This window comes from Phyllostomus hastatus, unplaced genomic scaffold (assembly GCF_019186645.2).
Source record: "Phyllostomus hastatus isolate PE091 unplaced genomic scaffold, TTU_PhHast_1.1 phas_contig_10, whole genome shotgun sequence".
NCBI lineage: Eukaryota > Metazoa > Chordata > Mammalia > Chiroptera > Phyllostomidae > Phyllostomus > Phyllostomus hastatus.
Window position 1 is genome coordinate 2,528,688 of NW_025333499.1, and position 24,105 is coordinate 2,552,792.

At 45.5% G+C, this 24,105-nt stretch overlaps 1 protein-coding gene across 1 annotated transcript; it reads right to left on the reverse strand.

Annotated features, from left to right (window-relative positions):
• Positions 1 to 250: 250 nt before the first annotated feature.
• GPR173 (G protein-coupled receptor 173) lies at positions 251 to 22,853 on the reverse strand. The gene is made up of 3 exons (XM_045832964.1): positions 22,793 to 22,853; positions 22,205 to 22,361; positions 251 to 3,062 (listed from the first exon to the last, which is right to left on the reverse strand). The coding sequence occupies exon 3, from the start codon at positions 2,970 to 2,972 to the stop codon at positions 1,851 to 1,853; it is 1,122 nt and encodes a 373-aa protein (XP_045688920.1). The 5' UTR covers positions 2,973 to 3,062; positions 22,205 to 22,361; positions 22,793 to 22,853; the 3' UTR covers positions 251 to 1,850.
• Positions 22,854 to 24,105: the final 1,252 nt, after the last annotated feature.

Here is a 24,105-nt window from a genome sequence, read left to right on the forward strand (position 1 = left end):
TCATGCAGACAGGACACACAGACACACAGACCACACAGACAGACACACACACATACACACAGTCAGAAAGAGAAAACATCCAATATAGCATTGTTCATTTCAGTTTTCCATTTACAAAATCCAATGGTGAATCCAGGCAGTTAGAAAAAAGAAATGGAGGAAAACCCTCCTGAATGCACCCTATCTACCCCCACCCCTGTGATCCCCCCACCCCACCCCCTGGAAAAGGCACCCCCATCACTATCACTGAGAGAACAGGTAACCCCCCACCCCAGCCTCTCAGCCACTCTGGCCTGCCTTTCCAGGGCAACTCCATAGCCAGGCTTATTAATGTCTCTCCTGCTTAGAGTGCCCTCCCCATTCTCCTGGGGGTCAAGGCTTCCCCACTTCTGGGGCCATGTTAGGGTAGGGCAGGAACTTAGGACAAGGGTTTCAATAGGCAAAGGAAAGGATAAATACAGATCTCCCCCCACCACCCAGGGAATGAGAAGGGGATAGAGAACCTGGGCAAGACCAGGCAAAAGGAGTGCCAGCTTGGATCTCCAGTCCATAAGAACTGGCCTTGGTGTGATCCCAGAGTGGACTCTGCCCTGGGAGGGAAGCTTGGGAATCACCCACCTGGGGAATCTGGCTAGTCTGTTCCACTTTGGGTGGAGGGAAGGGTGGAGGGAAGGAAGTCGGGAGTTGAGGGCCCAGAAGACCAAGGGTTACCACGGAGGGGCTTGAGGCCCCTGAGGCTTAAGGAGGACAAAAAGAGGTCAGATAGAAATGAACTCAAATCCACAGTACCTTGGAGCTTATCCACGATGAGATGCCAAGGCCCCAAAAGAATTTTCATCTTTGGGAGAGTAGTGTGAACTCAGGAGACAATTCTGGGTTTGAATTCCGCTCTGATGCCAGGCTCTGGGACCCAGCTACTCTGGGGAGTTTGACTATCTCCCTACACTTCCCTGGGGGGCTGCTCCTGCCTGTATGTTACCCACATCAGCCCTAGTGGGACTAGAGTGGATTTCCATCCTCAGAAAGAAGAGATGGAGCCTGGGAATCCAGGAGGCAGCTTGAGAGAACACAGCTAAGCTCATATCTTCAGCTCCAGGTGTGCAGCTCACATCCTGCTCTTCACCTAGCCTGGGCCCATCCTGGGGGGCCTTCTCCCTCCTCTCCTGGCTTCTCAGACAGATGCTCAAGAAACACTTGGGATGTCTGGACATAGTGGGAAGCAAGAGGAGACTGGGCTTGGGACCAGGGTTAGCCTAAAACAACATTGCACACAACATAGCAATTAAACATCCCTGCTCCCTGGGGAACCTGCACCCCCTTTGGTCCCTCTTGTCAACAGATCAATTTCTCCCTAAATATCCAGGCCTTGCTAAAGGACTTGGAAGGGGAGGGTGCATGGGAGCAGAGGGGGCCAGAAGAGATCTGGAAGTCTATTTTACAGGATAAATTTCCCCATTCTGGACAATGTCAGAAGGAGAGACATTAAAGCAAGAAAGCCTGACTCCTCAGCTGTTAGTAGAAAAACCTGCATTTTCAGTTTGTTTTCTTTTTCTGAATTGGAGGGAGAAAGAGAGAGAGAAAGAGAGAGAGAGAGAGACTGATTGATTCTGATTGATTGTAGAAGTGGAAAAAGAGGCAGCAGAGACAGGCCCTAGAACTAGAAACACCCCTTCCCAAGTCCCCTACAGCTGGGGAGGAGTTGGCAAAGGTGCTAGATTCTGGGTGGTTTGAGGGGCTGGAGCTGGAGCTCAGAAAGAAAGGCTCCTGTATGGGCCCCTACTCCTCCCTTTCTGTTGGCCCCATCATGGTGGCCATGACCTACTCCCTGTCTGTCTGCCTACCAGCCTGCTTCACATGACACAGTAGGGTTCTCTGGGAGCCGGGGCACCTCCTGTGCCCCAGCAGGGGGCATGAGTCCTCAGGCACTTCTTGAGGTCCTTGTTGAGCAGGAAGCAGACGATCGGGTTGACAGCAGCCTGGGCGAAGCTCATCCAAACAGCGGTGGCCAGGTAACGGTGGGGCACAGCGCAGGCTTTAACAAACACTCGCCAGTAGCAGGCCACAATGTAAGGTGACCAGAGGAGCAGGAAGAGCAGTGTGATCGCGTAGAACATGCGGCCCAGCTGCTTTTCACCCTTGACCTCGTCCATGCCCAGCAGCCGCCGGCTGGCTGCATGCCCATTCTGCCGTATACCTAGCAGGGTTGGTGGCATGGGCCCACGGCCAAAGCCAGCGATCCAGTTGGCAGCAGCCTGGCCAGTGGCCCCAGGACCATGGAATGTCCAGTTCTGGCTGATGGCTGGCACCATCTGCACTGGCTTCATCTTGCGGTGACGATACTCAAAGAGGAGCAGTTTGCCGTAGACAGCATGTGTAGCTGCCATGAGCACAGCCAACATAAGCATGAAACCCAGTGTGTCATTGGCCTTGAAGTAGCGATGCTCAAAGATGCACTGGTCCTCCTCACGGATAAACTTGTAGGTGCCCACATCGAAGACAGGTGGGAAGGCCATGGCCACAGATAGGGTCCAGGCCATGCAGATCACAGCTGCACATGTCCAGAGTGTCATGCGTTTGGCGTAGAAGCGGTGGTGGGCGATGGCCATGTAGCGGGTGACGCTGATGCAGAACAGCATGAAGGCTGCATGGAAGCAAAACAGCACAGCCATAAAGGCCACAATCTTGCAGCTGAGTGCACTGAAAGTCCATGAGGAGCCATGGCGCACAGAAGCCAGTACAAACGGGAAGCAGACAGCAGAGCGGATGCCATCGGCCAGGCACAGGTCCAGTAGAAAGTAGTAAGGAGCCTTGTGCAGGGCACGCTCCTTGAGCACCAGCAGCGACAAGATGGCATTGCCCGCCAGGCTCACACACATGATCAGTCCCAGCAGCACCAGCTTTACATAAGCCGATGCTGATGGCGGAGACAGTGCACCGCTCACCTCCTCGGGCTCTCCAGTGGTGTTGGCCATAATGAGGGGCAGAGGCTGCTCCCAACCCTATGGAGTCAGCCAGTCCAGTACTGGATGGGGGACTCCATCAGTTGACCTGCTGGGCCGCACCTGCAAATAGGGGTAATGGAGGAGGCACAGACATAGAGACAGAGAGATGAGGGCAAGAGAGAGGCAGGAAGAAAAAAACACAGAGGCATAGAGACAAAGTGAGAAAGGATAGACCAAAGAGATAGAAAATGGCAACAAAGATAGAAATGGATAAAAAATTGAGACAAAGATGGAAGGGATGGAAAAGAGTAAGAAGAGATAAAGAGACAGAACCAGAGAGATAAGGAAAGGGGAAAAGAAGGAGAGAGAGGGGGACAGTAGAGGGAGAGGGACAGGGAGATAGGAGAGAAGAGGAGGGAGAGAGGCAGGAGAGAGGAAAGGAGAGAAAGAGAAACAAGAAAGAGACAAGGAGAAACAGATGGAAAGTTCAAAAAGTGAGGAAGAAACAGAAAAGGCAGTGTTAGTGTGACTGTGAAGCCCGCTACCTCCCATGCCCCCTACTTACTCCCTGGCTGGTCTCAGGCCCTGCCAGTGGCCAACTGCTGCTTCTACCCTCTCCTCACCGAGTGAGTGCACGCCATATCTCTAGATGTCTTTGGTTACCTGTTTCCTACATTGGTGGATCTGTGGGGCACGGATGCTGATGTGGCTCTTTTCCCTTTGTGTAAAGTCCTAAGGTTGTGCTCTTCAAACTTTTCTGACTACCACCCATCATAAGAGTTTACATCACAACTCGGTACACACACATACACACACATGTGCAACACTGATGAATCAAAAGTTTCCAAGAATAGTACTGAGTCTATGTCTAATACTCCCATCAGTTCCCATTCTATTTCATATTTTTTTGTTCATGCTGGTAGCCACTCATTAAATAAATTTCTTTATTCATGATCAGGAATGTGCTTAGCCTGCTCAAGAAACAGTGGGAAAACCAGTGTGGTTGGAAGAGGGCAGGTGAGGGAGACTGTGGTAGAAGGTAAGTTCACAGAGATGTCCAGGGCCAGGTGATCTAGGGCTGTGGGCCATGACAACGACTTTGGTTTTTACTTTAAGTGAGGTGGAGAGTGTATGGATATAAAGATGTAGGTATGCTTGTGTGTATTCATTTATTGAAAAACCATTTACTGAATATCTACTGTGCGAGGCACTGGGGATACAGCTGTGAACCAGACAAAGATCCCTGCTCCTGTGAAGCTGACATTCTAGATAATAAAGACAATACATATGAAGTGATGTACAGTAGGTTAGATGATGATCAGTTCCTCAAAATAAAAAAGAAGGAAAGGGGGATAGGAAGTTAAGGGTGGAGAGATGCAATTTTAGATGAGGTGGACAAGGAAGGCTTCATGGAGGTGTCATCTGAGCAAAGACGTAAAGGAGGTGAGTTAGTCATGTGGGTATCTAGCAGAAGAGAAGTCCAGGCAGGAGGAACAGGCAGAGCAAAGGCCCTGAGGCAGGACCTCACAAGGTACCTTTGAAGAAGTACAAGGGGGCCACTGTGGGTAGAACAGAGTGAGAGGAAAGTGGTGGGAGGTGAGGCTAGAAAGCGGCAAGGGCCAGATCACGTAGGCCATGGTAAGGACTCTGCCTTTTACTCTGTGTGAGATGGGAGCCATGGGAGGGGCTGTGGGCAGAGGCGAGGTGTGATATAACTCAAGACTGAGAAGGATCCCACTTGATGCTGTGAGGAGTACAGACCTTGGGGGCAAATGTGGAAATGGGGAGACTACTCAGGAGGCTCCTGCAGTAATCCAGGTGAGAAATAACAGCACACTCATGCCTTTTGCCCTGCTTATTTTCTTTTCCTAGAATTTATCTCCTTTAACTCACTATATTAATTTACTTTAAAAATTTGCTTTATTGCTTGCCTCTCCCTGTGAGAACAAAAGCTCCACAGGGCAGGGCTTATAGACTCATGCAGTTTCCTCTAGAAGAGTGCTGCATAGCACATGGTAAGCCCTCAGTCCAGAGCTGTTAACCAACTGGTTGGGACTAAATAGGCTGGTAGCTCAGGGAGGGCTGCATGGAGGCATCCAGGTAGGATTTGTTGAAAGGGTAGCCCAGGCAGTGCATGAATAGGAGGGCACAGGCAACACTTGGCAGGGAACAGGAAGAATCCTGGTGTGTGTGGGCTGGGGGAGAGGGTGTGAAGCGCGATAAGGTAACAGGGCAGGTAGCAGAGGAAAGGTGGCCTTGCAGAAGCCAGAGAAGATCAGAACTACTGTTGGTGCTGGGATGGGCTTGAGGTTGGGGGAGGCAGGGCTTGAGTGGGTGTCTTTCTAGCTGCCTCTGTCCCCGGAAAAAGTCTCCTGTCTGCACTGTTTTCCAGCTCAATGCAGGCTGGCCTGCCACAGCCACCTGGGGCCAGGCTTTTTGGATGGTGCCCTGAAGTCTCAGAGCCAGTGCCAGTAGGCCAAAAGAAAGTGTTGGGACAGGGGTTCAGGAGAAGTGGGGTTGACAGGCCCCTTTCAGCTGGCCCTGAAGGCCTGATAGCTCACACAGAACTGTGGACCAGCCCACAGACAGCTGCGTATGTGTAAATGTGTACGCACACACACTCTCTTTAGCCTTGAGAGGAAGCAGGGGTGAGAGTTACAGAGACAGAGGGAAAGTGAATGTAAGAGACAGTCAAAGAGGCACAGAGTAACAAAGAGATAGGAGCAGAGAGACAGAGACAAACAGAAATTGAGCTGGGGGGGGGCGGAGACAGAGACACAGAAAGGGGAGACAGACTTATAGACAGAAAGAAAGAGATGGAAATAGAAAAGGGAAGAAGAGAAAAAGAGAGTGAGAAAAAAGAGAGATACACAGAGAGAAATGAAGAGAGTGGGAGAGACAGAGAAGGGAGAGAAAAAGATAGAGACAGCAGGAGAGAGATAGATAAGTAGATATTGAAGTAGATAGATTGAAGGGGAGGGATAATACCAGGAAGGAAAGAAAGACATAGAGAAATAGAGATGGGGGTGGGGGTGGAGACAGAGGCAGAGAGAGGGAGAAATAGATAAAGATAGAAAGAGGGAGACAGAGAGACACACTAAAACCAAAAAGGTAGACAGTGTGTAGTGCAGAGTTTCAGTGAAAACAAAAACAAACACAGCAAACAAAACCCTGGTATTGCCTGGAAAGCTGGGGCACTTGTACAAACAATGGAGGAGGGTTCTTCTGAGCACAGACTGGTAGCACAGCCTGGGTCCCAGATGCCCTGACACAGACACCTACACACGCACACAGACACATACCCTACAGCAATGGCACCAGTGGAGCACAACCAGCTCACACACAGGGACACCGTGTGTGGAGTGTGAGTGACATGCCTGTGCGTGTACACACACACACACACACACACACACACACACACACACACACACGGAAGGTATACTGCATACCCTGCCTAAATGCCAGTGCTTCGTCCTCAATAAAGGTGTTACTGCCCTCTACGGGACATTTTGGAAATTTGTGGTGCATTTTTGCTTGTCACATAGTTGGAGTGCAGGGTGTCTTTTTAACATTTAAGGACCCAGGATGAGAATAGTGGCCATCCAGAGATGTGCGGGGCAGTCCCACACAGCCATCATGTCCTGCATTCCCTAGGACTTTGGACATGTAATAAACTGAACATAACATCTACCTCTATTTCACAGATAAACACAATTCCCCCCTGCTTTTAATGTACAGTAGGTCCTTGATAACATTTTATTCAATGTCATTTGGTTATAACTTTGATGAGATACCGTAGGAACTTAACTCTTGTTTGTATCAATTAGCCTATGGTAAAGCTGGTTTTGTTATACATCGTTTTGCCGCAGTTTCAAGAACCTATTGACAACATGAAGTGAGGACTTACTGTACCCCGAATTATCCAGGAATGTGGCTGTTAAGTCCACAGCAGCCTGTACTTTGTTCTGTGGAGCACTTTCCTTGACCTGTTCATTATTTCAGAAAAATCTCAGCCCTGGACCTTTCTGCACTTCCTGCATGGGGCTGCTTCTGATTTTCCCCTTCTCCTTAACCCATGTGTACTCATTGTGTTACATGGCTCCAATGACTTCACTGAACCTCCTGGGGAGAATCATGACCAAGCATTTACATTTGAAATACAAGTTATTTTCTTCTATATCACTTTCATTTTATTTTCTATTTCTTTGTAAGAGTGCATACAATGTGGCTATTGTGTAAAATACTATATGGGTTTTCTTTTGAAATTATATGTGCAGAGAGCTTATATTATTTAAGATCTTTGTGTCCAGATAGTAAGGGGGCATTATAAAATATGTTCCATGAAAGAGAGTGTTAGGTATGAGAGGGCTGAGAATTACATACACAGACAGGCAGACATACTCACACATATACATGTGCAATACTTCATAAACCAACAATTATAATGCCCCTAACACACACACTTGTGAACTCTCAAATCCCAATAGAGTCACACCTGCAAACCTACTCACTGTTACTCACACATAGACTCATATCCCCTTTGTCTCATCATACCTGATTATTTAGATCCTCTCACATATTCAGACAAACTCTTGCAATACATGTATATAAACAGTGGCATACCTATGTCATCACTTATACAAACACCGTTACAGACATTAACACTCAGATTCAAAGTCACTTAAATAGGCCAGCATGCTCACGTGCACTTGAACTCTGTTATAGACATACACACAAACACAGAGAAAAACTGCCCGTGTATAGACACTCACAGACGTGTACACACAAACTTGTTCACAACACATAGATACATTTACATGATATACACATTCTGCAACAGGTATACACCAAGAGACAGCCCTGTGTATGTGTACTCCAGCCAAAGCCTGCACACACAGGTGGAAACATTAGCAGAGGTGCCAGGCTGGTGGGCACCTGTCATAGCAGGAGGCTAGAGAAAGATGGGGCTCTAGGGGGGGCCATGTGAAAAGAGAGGTTGTAAATACTTGGGTCTCTTCTTGTTGAAACATCCCAGATTGTTTTCTGATTATTCTTTTGATTGCCACTCATTCATCATCAGTGAGGGTTTTTTTTTGTTTTGTTTCCCTTATAAGTGTACAATGTTTATTTTTCTTTTAATTTGATCTCATTCTTATTTTCCCACAATGTTTTTTTCTCACAGAAATATAAGGGCTGTATGATTGTTGCTGTTGTTACTCTCATATGGTATGAGGTTTTCCTTAGAGGAATGCAATTAGTTCATTAATTTCTTTGATTGTTGCTGCTTTACAAAAGAAACTTTTTTCTAGAACATTTGAAACAGAGAAAAAGTAGAAAGAATCCTGTAATGAACCTCAGTGCATCTATTGCCCAGATTCACTACTGATCAACTCATAGGGCCTTATTTCACCTATAACCTCACATACTTCTCCCACTTCTAGAATATTCTGAAGCATATCTGTTATATCATTTCATACATAAGCATTTCAGAAAGTATTTCTGAAAGACAAGACCACTTTCAAACATTTCAATAATGTCATTTTTGTTATTTCTTAGATTATTTATTGATTTATTTGCTACTGGCTTTTAATATTAACAATTAGCCAAGTTTGATTCTTGTGGGATTTCATAATTAATCATTTTCTTTTGATCTTGGGTAAAAATATTTGTCAATAAATGAATGAAGGCTGGCTGTTGTTGAATTCAATTGACTCACTGGAAGGGAAGCCAGCCTTTTATGGCTGTTGTGGAGTGCTGCTTTCTTAAGAATGCAGACCTAAAATTTGTTTATTGAAAAACTGTTTTCAGAAGTCACAAAGGTCTGCTGACCTCTTTTATATCTTATACTCAAGTACATTTAATTTTTAAGATACTTTCTCCATCATCATGGACTTTTTTATTAAAGCTTCAAAATCAGGAAATGCACAAGACAAACAATACTTTCCTGTCCCGTCCCCCCAAAAAATCCAGACTATCCCTAAATTAAGCAATTTAGTGAAGATTGTCTCAAATTTGGATTTAACTGCCAAATTAGTTCTTTCTTCCTCAGCCTAAATATCTGATTTGTGTGGGAAGGTTATCAAAAGAAACTCATTTCCCAGTAGGGCATGCTGGTCAACTGACCACAGAACACTGTCACGCAGAGAAAGACTTGGACTTTTTAAAGCAACTGGAAGTGCAAATTAAGAAACCAGGTTCACTTCTGAGATGGGTTAGAACATTCTTAGATAGAGCTCAACCAGCTAGCGATGGGACTGCACAATTAACAAGCTAAGATGCCCCTCCCAGTAGAATCTCACATGTTAGCAGTCTGCCAGGAAATTGTCCACACTATCATTGAAACCAATGAGGTAAAAAGAATAAGAGAGGGGCCACTTTCAATTACTACTATTAGGAGACTGTGTGAACAGGTCAAAGGACATCAAGATAACATTAACCCAGAAGACTGTTGAATCAAAGAGGTTTCATTTTTTATTGATGCATCTCTGAATGTTAATTAACTTGCTTGGTTCATAGGATTAGTCAGAAGTCCTGAAAATAAATGCAAGAAGCACCAAAATAAACTAAGATTGAAATATTCAAAGTGATACGTGAATATTTTGAAACATTGTGGAAACTCTGCCTAAGTCTGTGGACTGATGCTGTTGTTGTGATGACAGGAAGTTTACATCTGGAATTTGTTCTGAAAAATACCAAGATTCATTCACTGAGGGTCCCTTATCTTATAAAAGCTTGCCTGTAGGTCTAATCTCCACAGTTAACGATCCTAAGTGAATTTAATTAAATTCAAAGCACTACCCACCTGCGTGTCAATTTTCTGTGAAGCACTGGGATCAGTACACCATTCTCTATTGTTTAAAACCTAAGCGTGTAAAGATTTTGTAAAAGATTTAGGAGCTACAAGAAAAATTTCAGCATTTCTTTGTGAATGATTTTCACTTCCCAGATCTCATGCTTACTAGTTTCAAACAATGGCTCTTTGAGCACATGAATAAAATTACATACAAATTTTTGAAGTCACTCAAAAATATCATAAGGGTATACTGACAAGTTTTATGGATTTGAAGCCAAACTTCAACTTAAAAGAAATGAGGTCAAGTATGGCTCCCTTGGTGATGTTTAGTTGGCATTCGAAGTTGAGTAGTAAAAAAAGACATATTAAGATGAGTACAGCAATGTATGTGTGTACTTAGGGGAAAAGCTTTATAGTTATTTTGAAATATTCAAAATGGAAATTTTCTGTTGGGTTCAAAATTCATGAGCATTTGTTACAAAAAAATTTAAACTCCACATTTGACTGAAACAAAAGAAAAAGGCATTAGATTTAAAGAACCATCCTACCTTGGAGACACAAAATTCAAACACTATGAATTATCAAGTTCTGCTTATTGATGAAAAAGGAGTTTTATTTTTTTAATATTTCTCCATGTAAGCTCATATTTCATATCTTTTAAAACAAGATTTTATTTATTTATTTTTAGAGAGGGAAGGGAGGGAGATAGAGAGAGAGAGAAACATCAATGTGCGGTTGCTGGGGGTCATGGCCTGCAACCCAGGCATGTACCCTGACTGGGAATCGAACCTGCGACACTTTGGTTCGCAGCCCGCACTCAATCCACTGAGCTACACGAAAAAGGAGTTTTAACCAATTAAAAAAAATACTCTTTGACCATTCACTGCCACCTACTTATGCAAGCAGTTTCCTGTTGATGGTGACTACCAAGAGACAGAACAGATCATGTAGCTATTTTGGGCATAAAACCTGGGTCTTTGCTTGGCCATGGCAAGAACAAGCGAGTTAAAAAAGGGAACTGAAAAGGGGAGAAACGAAGAGTTATTCCATTTCTTTAGAAAGGCTTGTATGGTGTGGAGGCACTAGCCATATTTAACACTAGAAACTCTATCTGATGCTTCAGAGAAACCCAAATGGTATTTGAGGACTCCAAAGCTCATGCTTTTAAGGTGAGCTTTGAAGCTATATTTCATACATTCAAGCTAATTATTGAGGACATTGGGGCAAACTGTGCCTGAGCATCCTCCATGGAATGATCTTACCTTCAACAACATGCTTTCCAAGATAAAGAAGCAACAGGCCACGATGGAAGTTTGTATCCATGTCAAAACTAATAGCTACTGGTTTGGCCAAAAAGTCCATATCATTTTATTCCATAAAATAAAAGACACATTTTTCATTTTCACCCGTAACTTAATTGATTTGGATCTTTTGAGTATGTTGGCTATCTCCCACATGGTATAATGTCGATTGTTTTCAATTAATATCCCGAGTTGGTTGCTATCAACTCCAACTGGTCTACCTGACCGTGGATCATTGTTTGGCAAGAAATCTCCAGCATGAAACTTCGCACATCACTAGTGACATATTCTATCAGTCACAGCACCTTCTCCATACACTGCACAAATCTTTTTTTTTTTGCATCTCAATTGAGTTTTTACCTTTCTTGAAATAATAAAGCATAATATGCCAAAAATGTTGTATATTTTCTTCCATCTACAATATTAAAATGGCTACACAAAAATTCACCAATTTTGATGTTTTTTTTTAAAATGCACACTGAGGGTGGGCTGGGATGGGAGTAAAAGATAGAAAACTGTACTTGAACAACAATTAAAATAAAATTTTTAAAAATGCACACTGATGCCCTGCCTGGTGTGGCTCAGTGGATTAAGCGTTGGTCTGTGAACCAAAGGGTCGCTAGTTCGATTCCCAGTCAGGGCACATACCTGGGCTGCCGCCTAGTCCCCATTTAGGAGTGTGTGAGAGGCAACCACACATTGATGTTTCTCTCCCTTTTTTTCTCCGTCCCTTCCCCCTCTCTAAAAATAAGTAAAACCTTTTTACAAAATACACACTGATATGACAGCTATCACCATACAATCTAATAAAATTGTTTCAAGTGAAGTGAAAGGACAACTAAGTGTTACTAGAATCATCTTATGAAAAAAACAATCAAACTTTTTGGCGAACTATTTGTTTCAAACTATTTGTTTCATTTGATGTCTTTTTTTAAGCCAAGAAACACAGTAACTTGATAGAAGATCTATGCTCAGCACCAAATGTTTTACCAAATCATTATGGAAATGACCATAAATAACTTAAATGCCCATAAAATAAATCAAGACAGTCAGGACCAAAGTCTCAGAAGTGGGCATCGATGTGGACCATTACAAATTTGCATGAGGGAGTAAAAAAGTTATAGCTCCAGAAGTGAGCTCAAGTGTATTATGAAAAATTTCATTTGAAAGTTATATATAAGTTTTATAACTCTCCTAAAACTTTGCATGTTTATTTTTCCTACCAATTTGCATAATATAAAGAAAATGTAAGGAATTTCTTTTCATCAAACTCCAGTACCTCTAAATCCCTTTCAGTTTACTCCAGTGTGCCATACACATATTTCACGTTCTCTGTGTGCCAGGCTATGAATGCCCTAACACATTCACATCCAGTCACATTGCACAGACACACTAGCACTTACAGACAGATATGTGCACACAGGGACATATATATATACATGGAGATTCGCATTTGCATTCAACATTCAGACTTACATCAGCTGATAAGTGCAACCAAGTGCTCATACACACACATACACACACTCCTCTTCTATATTGAAACAGGGATGTGTGTAGGTGCCCACCTACCAGCAAATTACAAGATATACAAAACACACACAGGCACCCTTCTACAGAAATACAGGCCTAGGCAGAAACACATTCACCATTCACATGGATACTTGCAGGCACACACACCTGCAGACCAAATTATATAGACACAATCATGAATGCACACAACTGACAGACAGACACAAGCAAGTCCTGCTCACATTCTAGAGATCCAGGCCTTCCCCCACCCTAGGCTCTTGCACTAAGAGATTAAAACCCACTATCTTATACAAACCCTGCCCTCCCACACATGTATATACACACAGTATATAAATCTGCCCTTGCACATATACACACAGTACAGACATGCACATATGGGCACATCACTCAGGCTCATTGCTACATACACAGAGGCAGCTAGGCATGTGGAACAGTGCAGACTCATGCATTCACATCCACATAGACAGTGGTGCTTACAAACACAGATAGACACAGCCCTCCGATGCACACACCTTTTCACACTTACACATACACTCATATGTCACATATCCTAGTACACATATCCTAGTACACATATCCTAGTACACGGCCAGATAAGCACAAATCATTTACACACACATCCACCTACATCATCACATCTAAACGTGGATACCAACATTGTTACATTTACAGACACTCACAACAGAGATTCACAAGCACACATTTACATCCCAACCACTACAAATCTGTATACATCTTCTAAAACATACTCTTCAACAAACAACAAGGGCTGGCGAGGTTGTGGAGAAAAGGTAACCCTAGTGCACTGTTGGTGAGAATGCAGACTGGTGCAGCCACTGTGGAAAAGTGTGGAATTTCTTCAGAAAACTAAGAATGGAACTGCCTTTTGATTTAGAGATTCTGTTGTTGGGACTATACCCTAAGAATGCTGAATCACCCATTCAAAAGAATCTATGCAGCCCAATGTTCATAGCAGCACAACTGACAATAGCCAAGTGCTGAAAGCAACCTAAGTGCCCATCAGTAAATGAATGGATCAAAAAACCGTGGTATACAATGGAATACTATGTAACAAAGAGAAAGAAGGAGCTCCTACCCTTTGAGACAGCATGGATGGATCTAGAGCGCATTATCCTAAATGAAATAAGGCAGGTGGTGAGGGACAAATACCATATATCTCCTCTTTAAGTAGAACCTAATCAACAAAAAAAATGAGCAAGCAAATAGAACCAGAGACATTGAAATAACAAACTGACAGTAACCAGAGGAGGGGGAGATAATGGGGGAAAGTAGGGGTGGGTCCGTCAAGGAACATGTATAAAGGACCCATGGACAAAGCCAAAGCAGGTAGGATTGAGGGTGGGAGGTGGGGATGGGTGAGGTTGGGGGGAAATGAAGACAACTGTACTTGAACAACAATAAAAAACACACTCTTACACATGCACACACACATATGCAGACATACCAGCAATGCAGGTAACACCCACACTCACATGGGCACAATCCTACCACAGATACAGTTGTGTGTACTCACAGACCCAGATGTCTGTGCACTGGGGAATACACACTCAGGACCAAATGCCCTCCATCAACCTCCTACACACACATGTCCTTCCTCATACAGCCATGGTTTTATACACACAGTGGGAACACATGAAAGTACAAGCCAAGTTTTATGTACAGGCATACTCTCACATACACACAGGATCTGTTCATTCTGTCATACATTCACATATATACAGATGCAGCAAATATGCACATGGAAACAACCCCATTCACTTGCAGGTAAGTAACATAATGTTACTTACACATTAGCACATGTAATAATTATAGCGCTGGATAATGCCTTATAGCACAGAGGACTCATTATGAGCCAGGTATTGTCCTTAGCACTTTCAAATATAAACTCATCCAATCCTCACCCTCTGAGATAGGTTGTATTATTACCCTCACTGAAGAATAAGAAACTGGCCCTGGCTGGTGTAGCTCAGAGGATTGAGCGTGGGCTGTGAATCAAAGGGTTGCTGGTTCGATCCCCAGTCAGGGCACATGCCTGGGTTGTGGGCCAGGTCCCCAGTGGGGGCCACATGAGAGGCAACCACACATTGATGTTTCTCTCCCTCTCTTTCTGTCTCCCTCCCCCTCTCCCTAAAAATAAATAAAATCTTTTTAAAAAAAGAATAAGAAACTGGAACTTAATTGAGGTTACTTGACTTGTGCAAAGGTACACAGGTAATAAATGGGAGAACTAGGATTCAAACCCAGAGTTTGGCTCCAGAGACCTTACAGATACAACATACTCACATGTAGAAATACATTTACCTCATACACATACACAGATACTATTCTAGCACAAGTACATGCATACATAACTCACATATTGACACACTCAGGTACAGCCAGCCACACACATGCACATATGCATGGATGTGCTTGAAAACACTCTAGCACATGTATATATGCCATAGGAAACATTATATACATATTCATACATACATTCACAATCATACACACCCAGACACACCTACACTATTAAACACAGAAAAGATCCAGCTACACCACCTACATACTATCCAGATAAGCCCACACTCATGTACAGATACACCCACACTCTCAGATACACTCACCACCCTAATACACCAAAGACACTCATACACACTAACCAGATATTCTCCCCCACCCAGATACACTCATACTCACACACCCTGCACAGATTCACCTATACTCTCTATCTTTCAAAGACACCCAGATAATCCTATCTCTTTCTCATATACTATCCAAAGAGAACCTTACACATGCTACTTAGATAGACCCACTCTCATACACCCCACCCAGATAGGTGCACATTCTCTTTCTCTCACACATTATTCAGATACACCCACTTTCACACTCATATTCAATACTGATACAGCCACACTCTCACACACATCACATCTAAACACACCCATCCTTATACACACACGCCTCAAATACACCTACAGTTATAGGCACTCCACCCAGATGCAGCCACACTTATGGGAACTCCAACTTAGTACACCCACACTCTCACATAAGACACTAAAATACAAACTCACCCTCCCAACCCAGAGCCCTCATATCTGACCAAAGCACACCTATGGTTTCCCTCACACAGTATCAAGACATACCCAAGATGACACTACACTTACACACACCCCACCCAGATACTCACACTCACAAATTCCTAACCCAAATACATCCACACAAGTACCCACCTACATATAACCCAAAGACACCCACTCACACACAAATCTTATCCATATACACCCACACTTTCTCTGTTAATTTCTTTCTCTCTTAATTTCTTTCTCTTTGTCTGTCTGTCTGTCTCTCTTACATACACATACACACCCCAAACACAGCTCCAGCCATGTTGCCCCACCCAGATCCATCCACCCTCTCACACATACACTATCCAGATTTGCCCCATATGGATCATTTAGATATACTCACCCACACACACATCATCTAGATGCATCTGCATTCACACATACGTGTCACAGAGATGTATCCAACTCTCACACATGCCATGCAGGTGCACCTGCCCAGCCACTCCACTGACCAGATATATCCAATGCTCTCAACCCCTCCACACCACCTGAATGTGCTCAGACTCCAAACATACACTTACCACCCAGGCATACCTCCAAACTCTCTTTCACACATCCCATCCAGTTATATACACACTCAAATACATACCCAAGTACATACCCAGATACAAAACTGAAGCTCTCATGGCACACCATCCAGATATACCTTAGTACACACTCTGCTACCCAAATACACCTGTGCTCTCAACCGTCCATCACCCAGATGCACTCACATTGAAAGACATTCCACCCAAAATACACCCACGTACTGTCTCACATACAGCCCAGATGTACCCCCACACCATCTACATACATACATACCTTGCACACACATCATCCAAGATACACCCACTCACACTCTAATACACTCACTCTCCAACCCAATTAAACCCAAACACACTCCATCATCCATATACACTTACACACTCCTCCCACCATACACATCTGTGCTTTCATACCCTCACTACACTCAGAAACACTTACTGTCTCTTACACATACACACAATCCAGATCCTCCTTCTCTCTTAATCACCATCAGCTAGGATACTGACAGTCCATACACACAATGCAAATACACCATATGAGTACTCTTTCAATACACCCCCATACACTACACACAGTACCCTCCAATTATATACACATTCATATATACCCCCACCCTCACCAAGATGTGCCCCAATTTTCTTTCTGACACACACACACACCATCTAGATATACTCTATCACACACTTCCATTGACTAGATACACTTATGCTCTCACCCACCTACATACCATCCAGATATGCTCACACTTGAATGTCCCCCACACCAATACACCCATACTCTCTCATATACATACTCTACCCAGAAACACCCATGCCATCTCTTACACAAGCAACACAGATACATCCACATTATCAAACATATATAACATCCAGCTACCCCCTACTTTCTCTCATATCATCCAGATACACCCATGCTCACATAGTCCACAAATACATATGTCCTCCCACATATTCCCACCCAGCCACACCCAGTCTCTTGTTCATACCATCCTCCACCCAAAAAGGCTGATGTTCTCATAGCACTACCTCACAAACACACCATTTACATACACCCACCTTCATACTCATCCTTCCCAAATATAGGTTTCCCTACTATCCAAAAGTAGAGCATCCCTATAAAACTTTCATAAGCCAAAATGGTGTAAGTGAAGAGTATACCCTGTTGTCTCAAAGTTTGTGTTATGTCATTTTGTTTTTATGAAAAAATTCATTACCTTACTAATGTAGGTCTTTCATGAAAGGGAAATGGCTTCATGAGAACTTCTAGACAGCAGGGTATACCTGTATACCCAAATGTCTCACATACACACCCTACCCAGAAACACCAAGGCTCTCTCTTACATATGCACGATCCAGATACTTTTCCTCTCCCTCTCTTTTCCTGTTCTATCCAGATATACCTTCACTTATACATGTACATTCACATCCAGATTTCTGCCTTGGTGGTATAATTTGGGTGGTATAATTTGGGTGCTGTTTGTGAAAATCATTTACAACCTCAGACACCATACAATGCCACTTTGTCCTGGACCTTTGATGGTGGGGTGATAGAAAGAGAGTTCTTTGTGTTTCAAGAAATCCTCTTCTGAAGAGGTCACAGGCCCCCTTCCCTAGCAGGACATCAGTCATGATTGGGTCCTACTTCTTGGGTGTGAATGATTACAGGAATTATCCTGAGATCATCCATCAAAACATGTAGTCAAGGCCAGAGAGGCCCCAGAAGGGGGTCATGGATTGCTCAGGTGTTACAGTTTGCCCTTCTGTGGGATGTCTACACACTTAGAACCAGATATGGTTTAGCAGAATGTCACTGACTCTCAGACATGTACATAAGTACATGCTGGGATACATAGAACAGACTTCTAAGTATCCTGCCTTACCACCCTCTTAGTGATAGAGATTATAGGCACAGGCTCAAGGCCAAGTATCTCTCTCACACACACATACCATCAGAGAAGGACATGCACAAATACCTACACTCATCCCTACACATAAATACACTTACAGCAATGCACACTCACACTGCACTTGATCTCACATGTGCACATCCATTTACTCTCAAACATAGACATACATACATGGTAGACATTCACAAGACATAATAATGCCCATCAAGGACAAACGTTCATTCACAAATATAGGTGTACATACAGGCATACTTATACATGGCCACAGACAGGCAGACTCTATATCATACCCAACGAGACAATGAATAAACATGACACACTGAAGTGAGCTTCCAAATGTATACACATACACCAAGACATGACAACACAAACATATTCTCACTTATTCACACATGGGTATACTCACACGTATAAACACCCAGACGTGTACATGCTTGTCAATGATATGATGTATTCATATACAGACATTCTAAACACATAGACTTATACACACAACTGAGTGTGTACACCTGTTAGCATATTCACATGCACATAGACTTGTACAGCATTCATTACTCTATGCATACAATGAGACACAGACACATAAATATACTTAAAAACACATTCACACAGAGATGTGCACACCCTGTATGTTCCTACATGTTCATACACCCACATGAGAGGTATGCAAATAAAAGAAGATTCATTTACACTTGGACACAAAGGCATGTTTGCACACATGCACACATGGAAGAACAGTCACTTATTCTTACATACTTGTACATCTGCACAAGGGGAATTTATAACACTCACCACAGACACACACATGTAGAGATATCCTCATATACACACAAACACACTTATAGGCCAATAGTGGCATGCACATATATTTATTTACACTGTTCCACAACATATGTTCCAGGACAAACAATGGTGTATAAACACAACACACATGTGCAAATAATCACAACTGCACAAACTGTACTTTCAGACAGACACACAGGCATATTCACATATACACACTTAGATGTGTCTGAACACACAGGAAACATACAGACATGTTTACTCAAATGCACATACAGCCAGGCATTCAGTCACTCACATAGCCACACTCACACTTAGAAATTCAAACAAAACATATGAGATATGTGCACCCAAATATTATGAAATGTAGTTATTCCTGCATACCATAATCAGACATGCACTCACATATAACAGTGTACACACAAAAAATTAGACATATACACAAGTGCATTCATTCACCTATGCACACAGCCTTTTATGCACATATATACAAACATACACCTCCCCAAACCCTAGTCATATACATAAGCAAATGTGCACACATAGGTATATCCAAAAAAATATTTTCACGCACAAAACATCTACTTACACACTCTTCCTTACCCACACAATTAGTTCTCTTTCCACTAGTGTGGCCACTTACACTAACATTTTCCCAATCAGATGTGAACCAATAAGTCTGTCTACAGACAAAATGTACTCAAACATGCACACACAGAAATATACAAAACTAAAAATGCTGGAGAATCCACATGGACATTCACACACACACTTACTCATACATACACATGATAGACACACCCACACAGAAGCATGTTTATATACACACACCCTGGCATACACTCATGGACACACACACATGCCCCTACACTCACAAACACACCGTTTAAATGCACCTATACTCATATGCACACATGGGCACACACAGATGTACACAATCAGATACAAGCAGGCATTTACCTAATTGGACATGCATAGCCAGGCATTCTGAAATCCCCAAACTCACACACCTTACACTCACACATGCACACTGAAAGACAAATTGATACCACACACACATACAAGCAGACATTCAACAGGCTTATTGTCTCAGAGAAACACCCTCACTTAGAATCAAATATGCCCATTTACTCATCCAGACAGACATGCAAAGTCATACGCAATCCCCAATACACACACAGAAGCCTACCCACACACTTGCACACACTACCACATAGCCTGCTCACACACACACATACATATTCACAGTGCCCATGAACCGAGACACAAACACAAACAGACCACACACATAGCCACATGTTTTCACTTGCACATATACACCCATGCTGAGGGCCAGATGCCTCTGGACCACAGGCTGAGTCCCTTCTCTTCTGCAGCAAATACTTCTTCAGAAGAACCTATTCTATACCACAAAGTCACAACCCTCCCTGTCCCCACATAGGGTGTTTTCCAGACCTCCATCTTTTCCAAACTCCTCCTCCCCTGCTTTGAGGATCCTTCTCCAGCCACTGACCCACTACCCAGTGCTTCACCACATCTCCACACCCAGAAACCAGCCTGCAGACCCTATGGTTTCCCCAGCACAGGCTCTAGGTTAGCAACTCCCTGGGACCTGTCCCTCACAGGTCTGGCTGCTCTATGGGCCACACCCCAGCTCTACCCAAAGCCCTGCTATCTCAGAAGCTTCGGCGTTGTCTACAGGCCCTGCCAACCACTGACCACAGGCCAAACTCTTGCCAAGTCTCCCCTCAACAGGGAGACGCATACATCACCAGGGCCAGGAATACTGCAGGCTGCAATCCAGGCCTCTGCTAAATCGGGACGGGGGGTGGCGCTCAAGTCTGTGTGTATATGTGCACAGACAGGGTGACAGGGGCAAGTGCAAGGAAAGAAGCCTGGAGTCTGGTGGGGGCAGGAGGCTCTGCCCACAGCCGCCACTTATCACTCCCTACAAATGAGCAGTTATAATACAGAGCTGATCCTGCCTCCACTCCACTACTCCCCCCCGCCCTCGCCATTTGCCTACCTGCTGCCCTCCAGAGATCTCTGCCAAGACCCTGGAGAAGAGAGGTCAGTCCCTCCTAGAAATAATCACTAGCAATATTAATCATGAATAATCAGCAACAATATTGATCATGAGCGTTGCTGGCATTGCTTCAGGGCCACTTCTGCACACATCCTTTATTTCTATGCACCAGCTCATTTAGTCACTACACATACCCATGATGGAAGGGTGACTAGTCTCTCTGACATGGGAAAACTGAGGTTTAGTAAGTGTCCCGTTTCCATTGAAGTTGCAGAGCTAGCAGTTGGGGGAAGTGTCCCTGGAGAATCTATGTTCTCCATGTACCAGGCTTTTTGCCCCTGCAGACAGACACCACCGACCACTGTGCATAGGCTGTAAGACCTGGGGGTCCCAGACACAACATGGTCTGAAACACAGACAGCCTTGTGATAGAAGGTGGGGTCCACACTGTGGGCATAACCATGCTGTGTCCAGCCTCTGCAGGGTGATGTGTGGTGTGGTCCTTGTCTCCACAGAGCCATCAGGCAGCCTAGGGCTTGGAAATTATCCCCACCCCCACTTCAGCTTCCTTTTATCCCTACAGTGGCTTCCTCACCCTATCCTGGAATCACAGCAATACCTTCAGTGGTGAGTGAGCAAAAGTCTGCTACCTGTGGGGAAAGACAGGGGAGGGAGGGAATAAGGAAAGAAGGAGTGGGGGTGGTCTGGGCTGGGAGCACCTTCTCTGTCATGTCTACCCACCTGCCTGGTCACACTCACAGAGAGACAAACAGACAGACACACACCCTGCATGCAAGGCAAGGAAACTGGAGGAGAGTGGAGGAGGAGGAGGGAGAGGAGGCAGCTGCAGGAGGCCGAGCCTGCCTCGGGTGCAGGCATTGTGAGGAGAACACGACAGACTTCCAGGCGTGCCTTAGAACACAACAGGCTCCCAGGCATGCCATGCCTTCCACAGTTAGCACACAAGGAAACATTAACACAGCCTCTTGCTCAAAGGCAACCATAATGATAAAAACAGACCCTGTGCTAGGGAAACAGGTGGTGGTTCCCTTTCTCATGGGACATTTGGGATTGGGAAAGGTGGGGATGGCTAGAGGACTCTCCCGGCATGGGTGCCCAAGTAGCCCTTATGACGGAGTGGAGAGACAGGGAGAGACTAACAGACAGAGAAAGAGAGAGCATGGCAGTGATGGAGTCTCTGAAATCTGTATAGAAAGACAGAAGAGAAGTCCCAGCCCCCATCCTCCGTGGAGGGATGCTGACTACTTACCTGGGCTCTCTCAGCAGGGCGGTCCTAGAATCCAGAGAGGGGGCTCAAGCTGTCTCACCAAGGATAAATCACAGCGCAGGCCACATTGTGGGACCCTCGGTGATCTGGTCGCCAGTGACACTCCTGCTTCTGTTGCCGTGGATACAGCTGGGCTGGTCTAAATCGCAGACATCAGGGGAAGCAGGCACGGGAGGGGTGCGCTGGGCAGGGGTGGGGGTGTTGGGGAACACCAGATGGGCAGCACACAGCCTTGGGGTGCCCAGCTAGATGGCAGGTGGGGGTCCGGGCAGGTGCTTCCCCCACTACACACTCCCACCCCCATCTTCATGCCACCGCCAAGCTGGGAGGTGGGCCAGCGCTGGCCCCTGCTACCCGTCTGCCCGCCTGGCTGCTGGTCTCCCGCCCCCCCGGCCCCCCCTGTCTGCCTGCTGGCCGCCGCCTTTTGTCCTCAGAAGACACGGTCCCCGCGGGGCCTCTGCCAAGCCTCTAGCAGATGCTCAGGGTCCGGGGCTCCTCCCTGGGAGCACCCGGGCTATGGCCTGGGAGAGCCCCAGTTTGAGGGGGCTCTCATCCAGGCTCACCACGCACCCTAGGCCCGGCGGGGATGGGGAAGAGGTGCCGGTCCAAGCCAGAGGCAGCAGCAGAGGTGGTGTTGGGGAGGGGATGGACGCCAGAAAGAGGGGGTGGGGTGGAGACAGAGGCTGGCCTGATGGCTGTGTCCCGGGTTTTAGATCCGGGTTGAGGAGGGCGGCTCAGAGCATCCGAGGGGGGGTCCTGATGCAAAATGGGGGCACCACGGGTGTGCCGGAGGTACCTTCCTGGCCTGGGAACCACCCCAGCTCACACAAATCCAGGTCCCAAGGTGCTGGGACACTCAGCCTGGATAGAACATCGGTGGGGAGCCCAGGGCTCTAAGCTGGACCCCATCCTGACTGTCCGTCCCCCCTCTCCTCGATTTGCACGGTCCCTGCCTCAGGGGCGGGCGGAGGAGGGAGGAGGGAGGGAGGCTTGGAGGAAGGGGAGGAAAGGAGGGAGGCTGAGCAGGCAGGGAGACTCCCAGCCGCCAGCCTGGTCCTCCCTGGGGCGGGGCGTGGAGGGGGTGCTGGTGAGGCTGGAGAGCAGCTGGCTGGCTGACGGGGTGGGGATGTGGCGTGGGGGGCTGTGCTGCCAGGACAATAGCTGGCTGGGGAAGTCAGACTCCGGCTTTTCCAAGATGCTCAAGATGCTCAACAGAGGCACGCACGGGGAGAGGTGACCAAGAGGCGGTTGAGAGAGGAACTCACAGGGGTTGCAAGTGCAGAGGAGACGGGGATAGGGGCTCTGCGGTAGGGTGGGACACAAATGTCTTGTGGAAGTTTTCAAAAGCTTTGGGATGGGAGGATGATTAGAACTCTGAGAGGCGGGGTAGATAGCCTTATTTAGAATGGGTTCTGTGGGCATTTTCCCAGCCAGGCCCTGGAGGTAGAGTTCGGGGTAGGGCAGAGAATGCTGCCCAGCTCTGAACAACTCCTCTCCGGACATCTCCTGTGCCACTCCTACTTTCTCTGGGCCCGTACACAGGCAGGCCCCCATACTTAAGGCCATGTTCCAGGACAGCAGAATGGGACAGGTGAGATTTGAAAACAAAAATACTCTATTTTGAATGGATTAAATTGGGGTCAAATGGTGCCATAGTGGGTCCCTTTATTTACAGCTTTCAAGAGTTCCAATTCCCTCCACATAAGCAATTTTATTTCCTCTTTTTCCTCCCCCATTGGTTTACCCACTTTTTAAAAACATGCTTTCTGCTACACCCAGTGCTGGGCACTGGCAATCGGGTGATTCAGACTTGCTCTGCTACCAAACTGTGGTCTGGCAGCCCATCTGCACCTAAATCCATTGGAGAGCTTGTGAAATGTGGA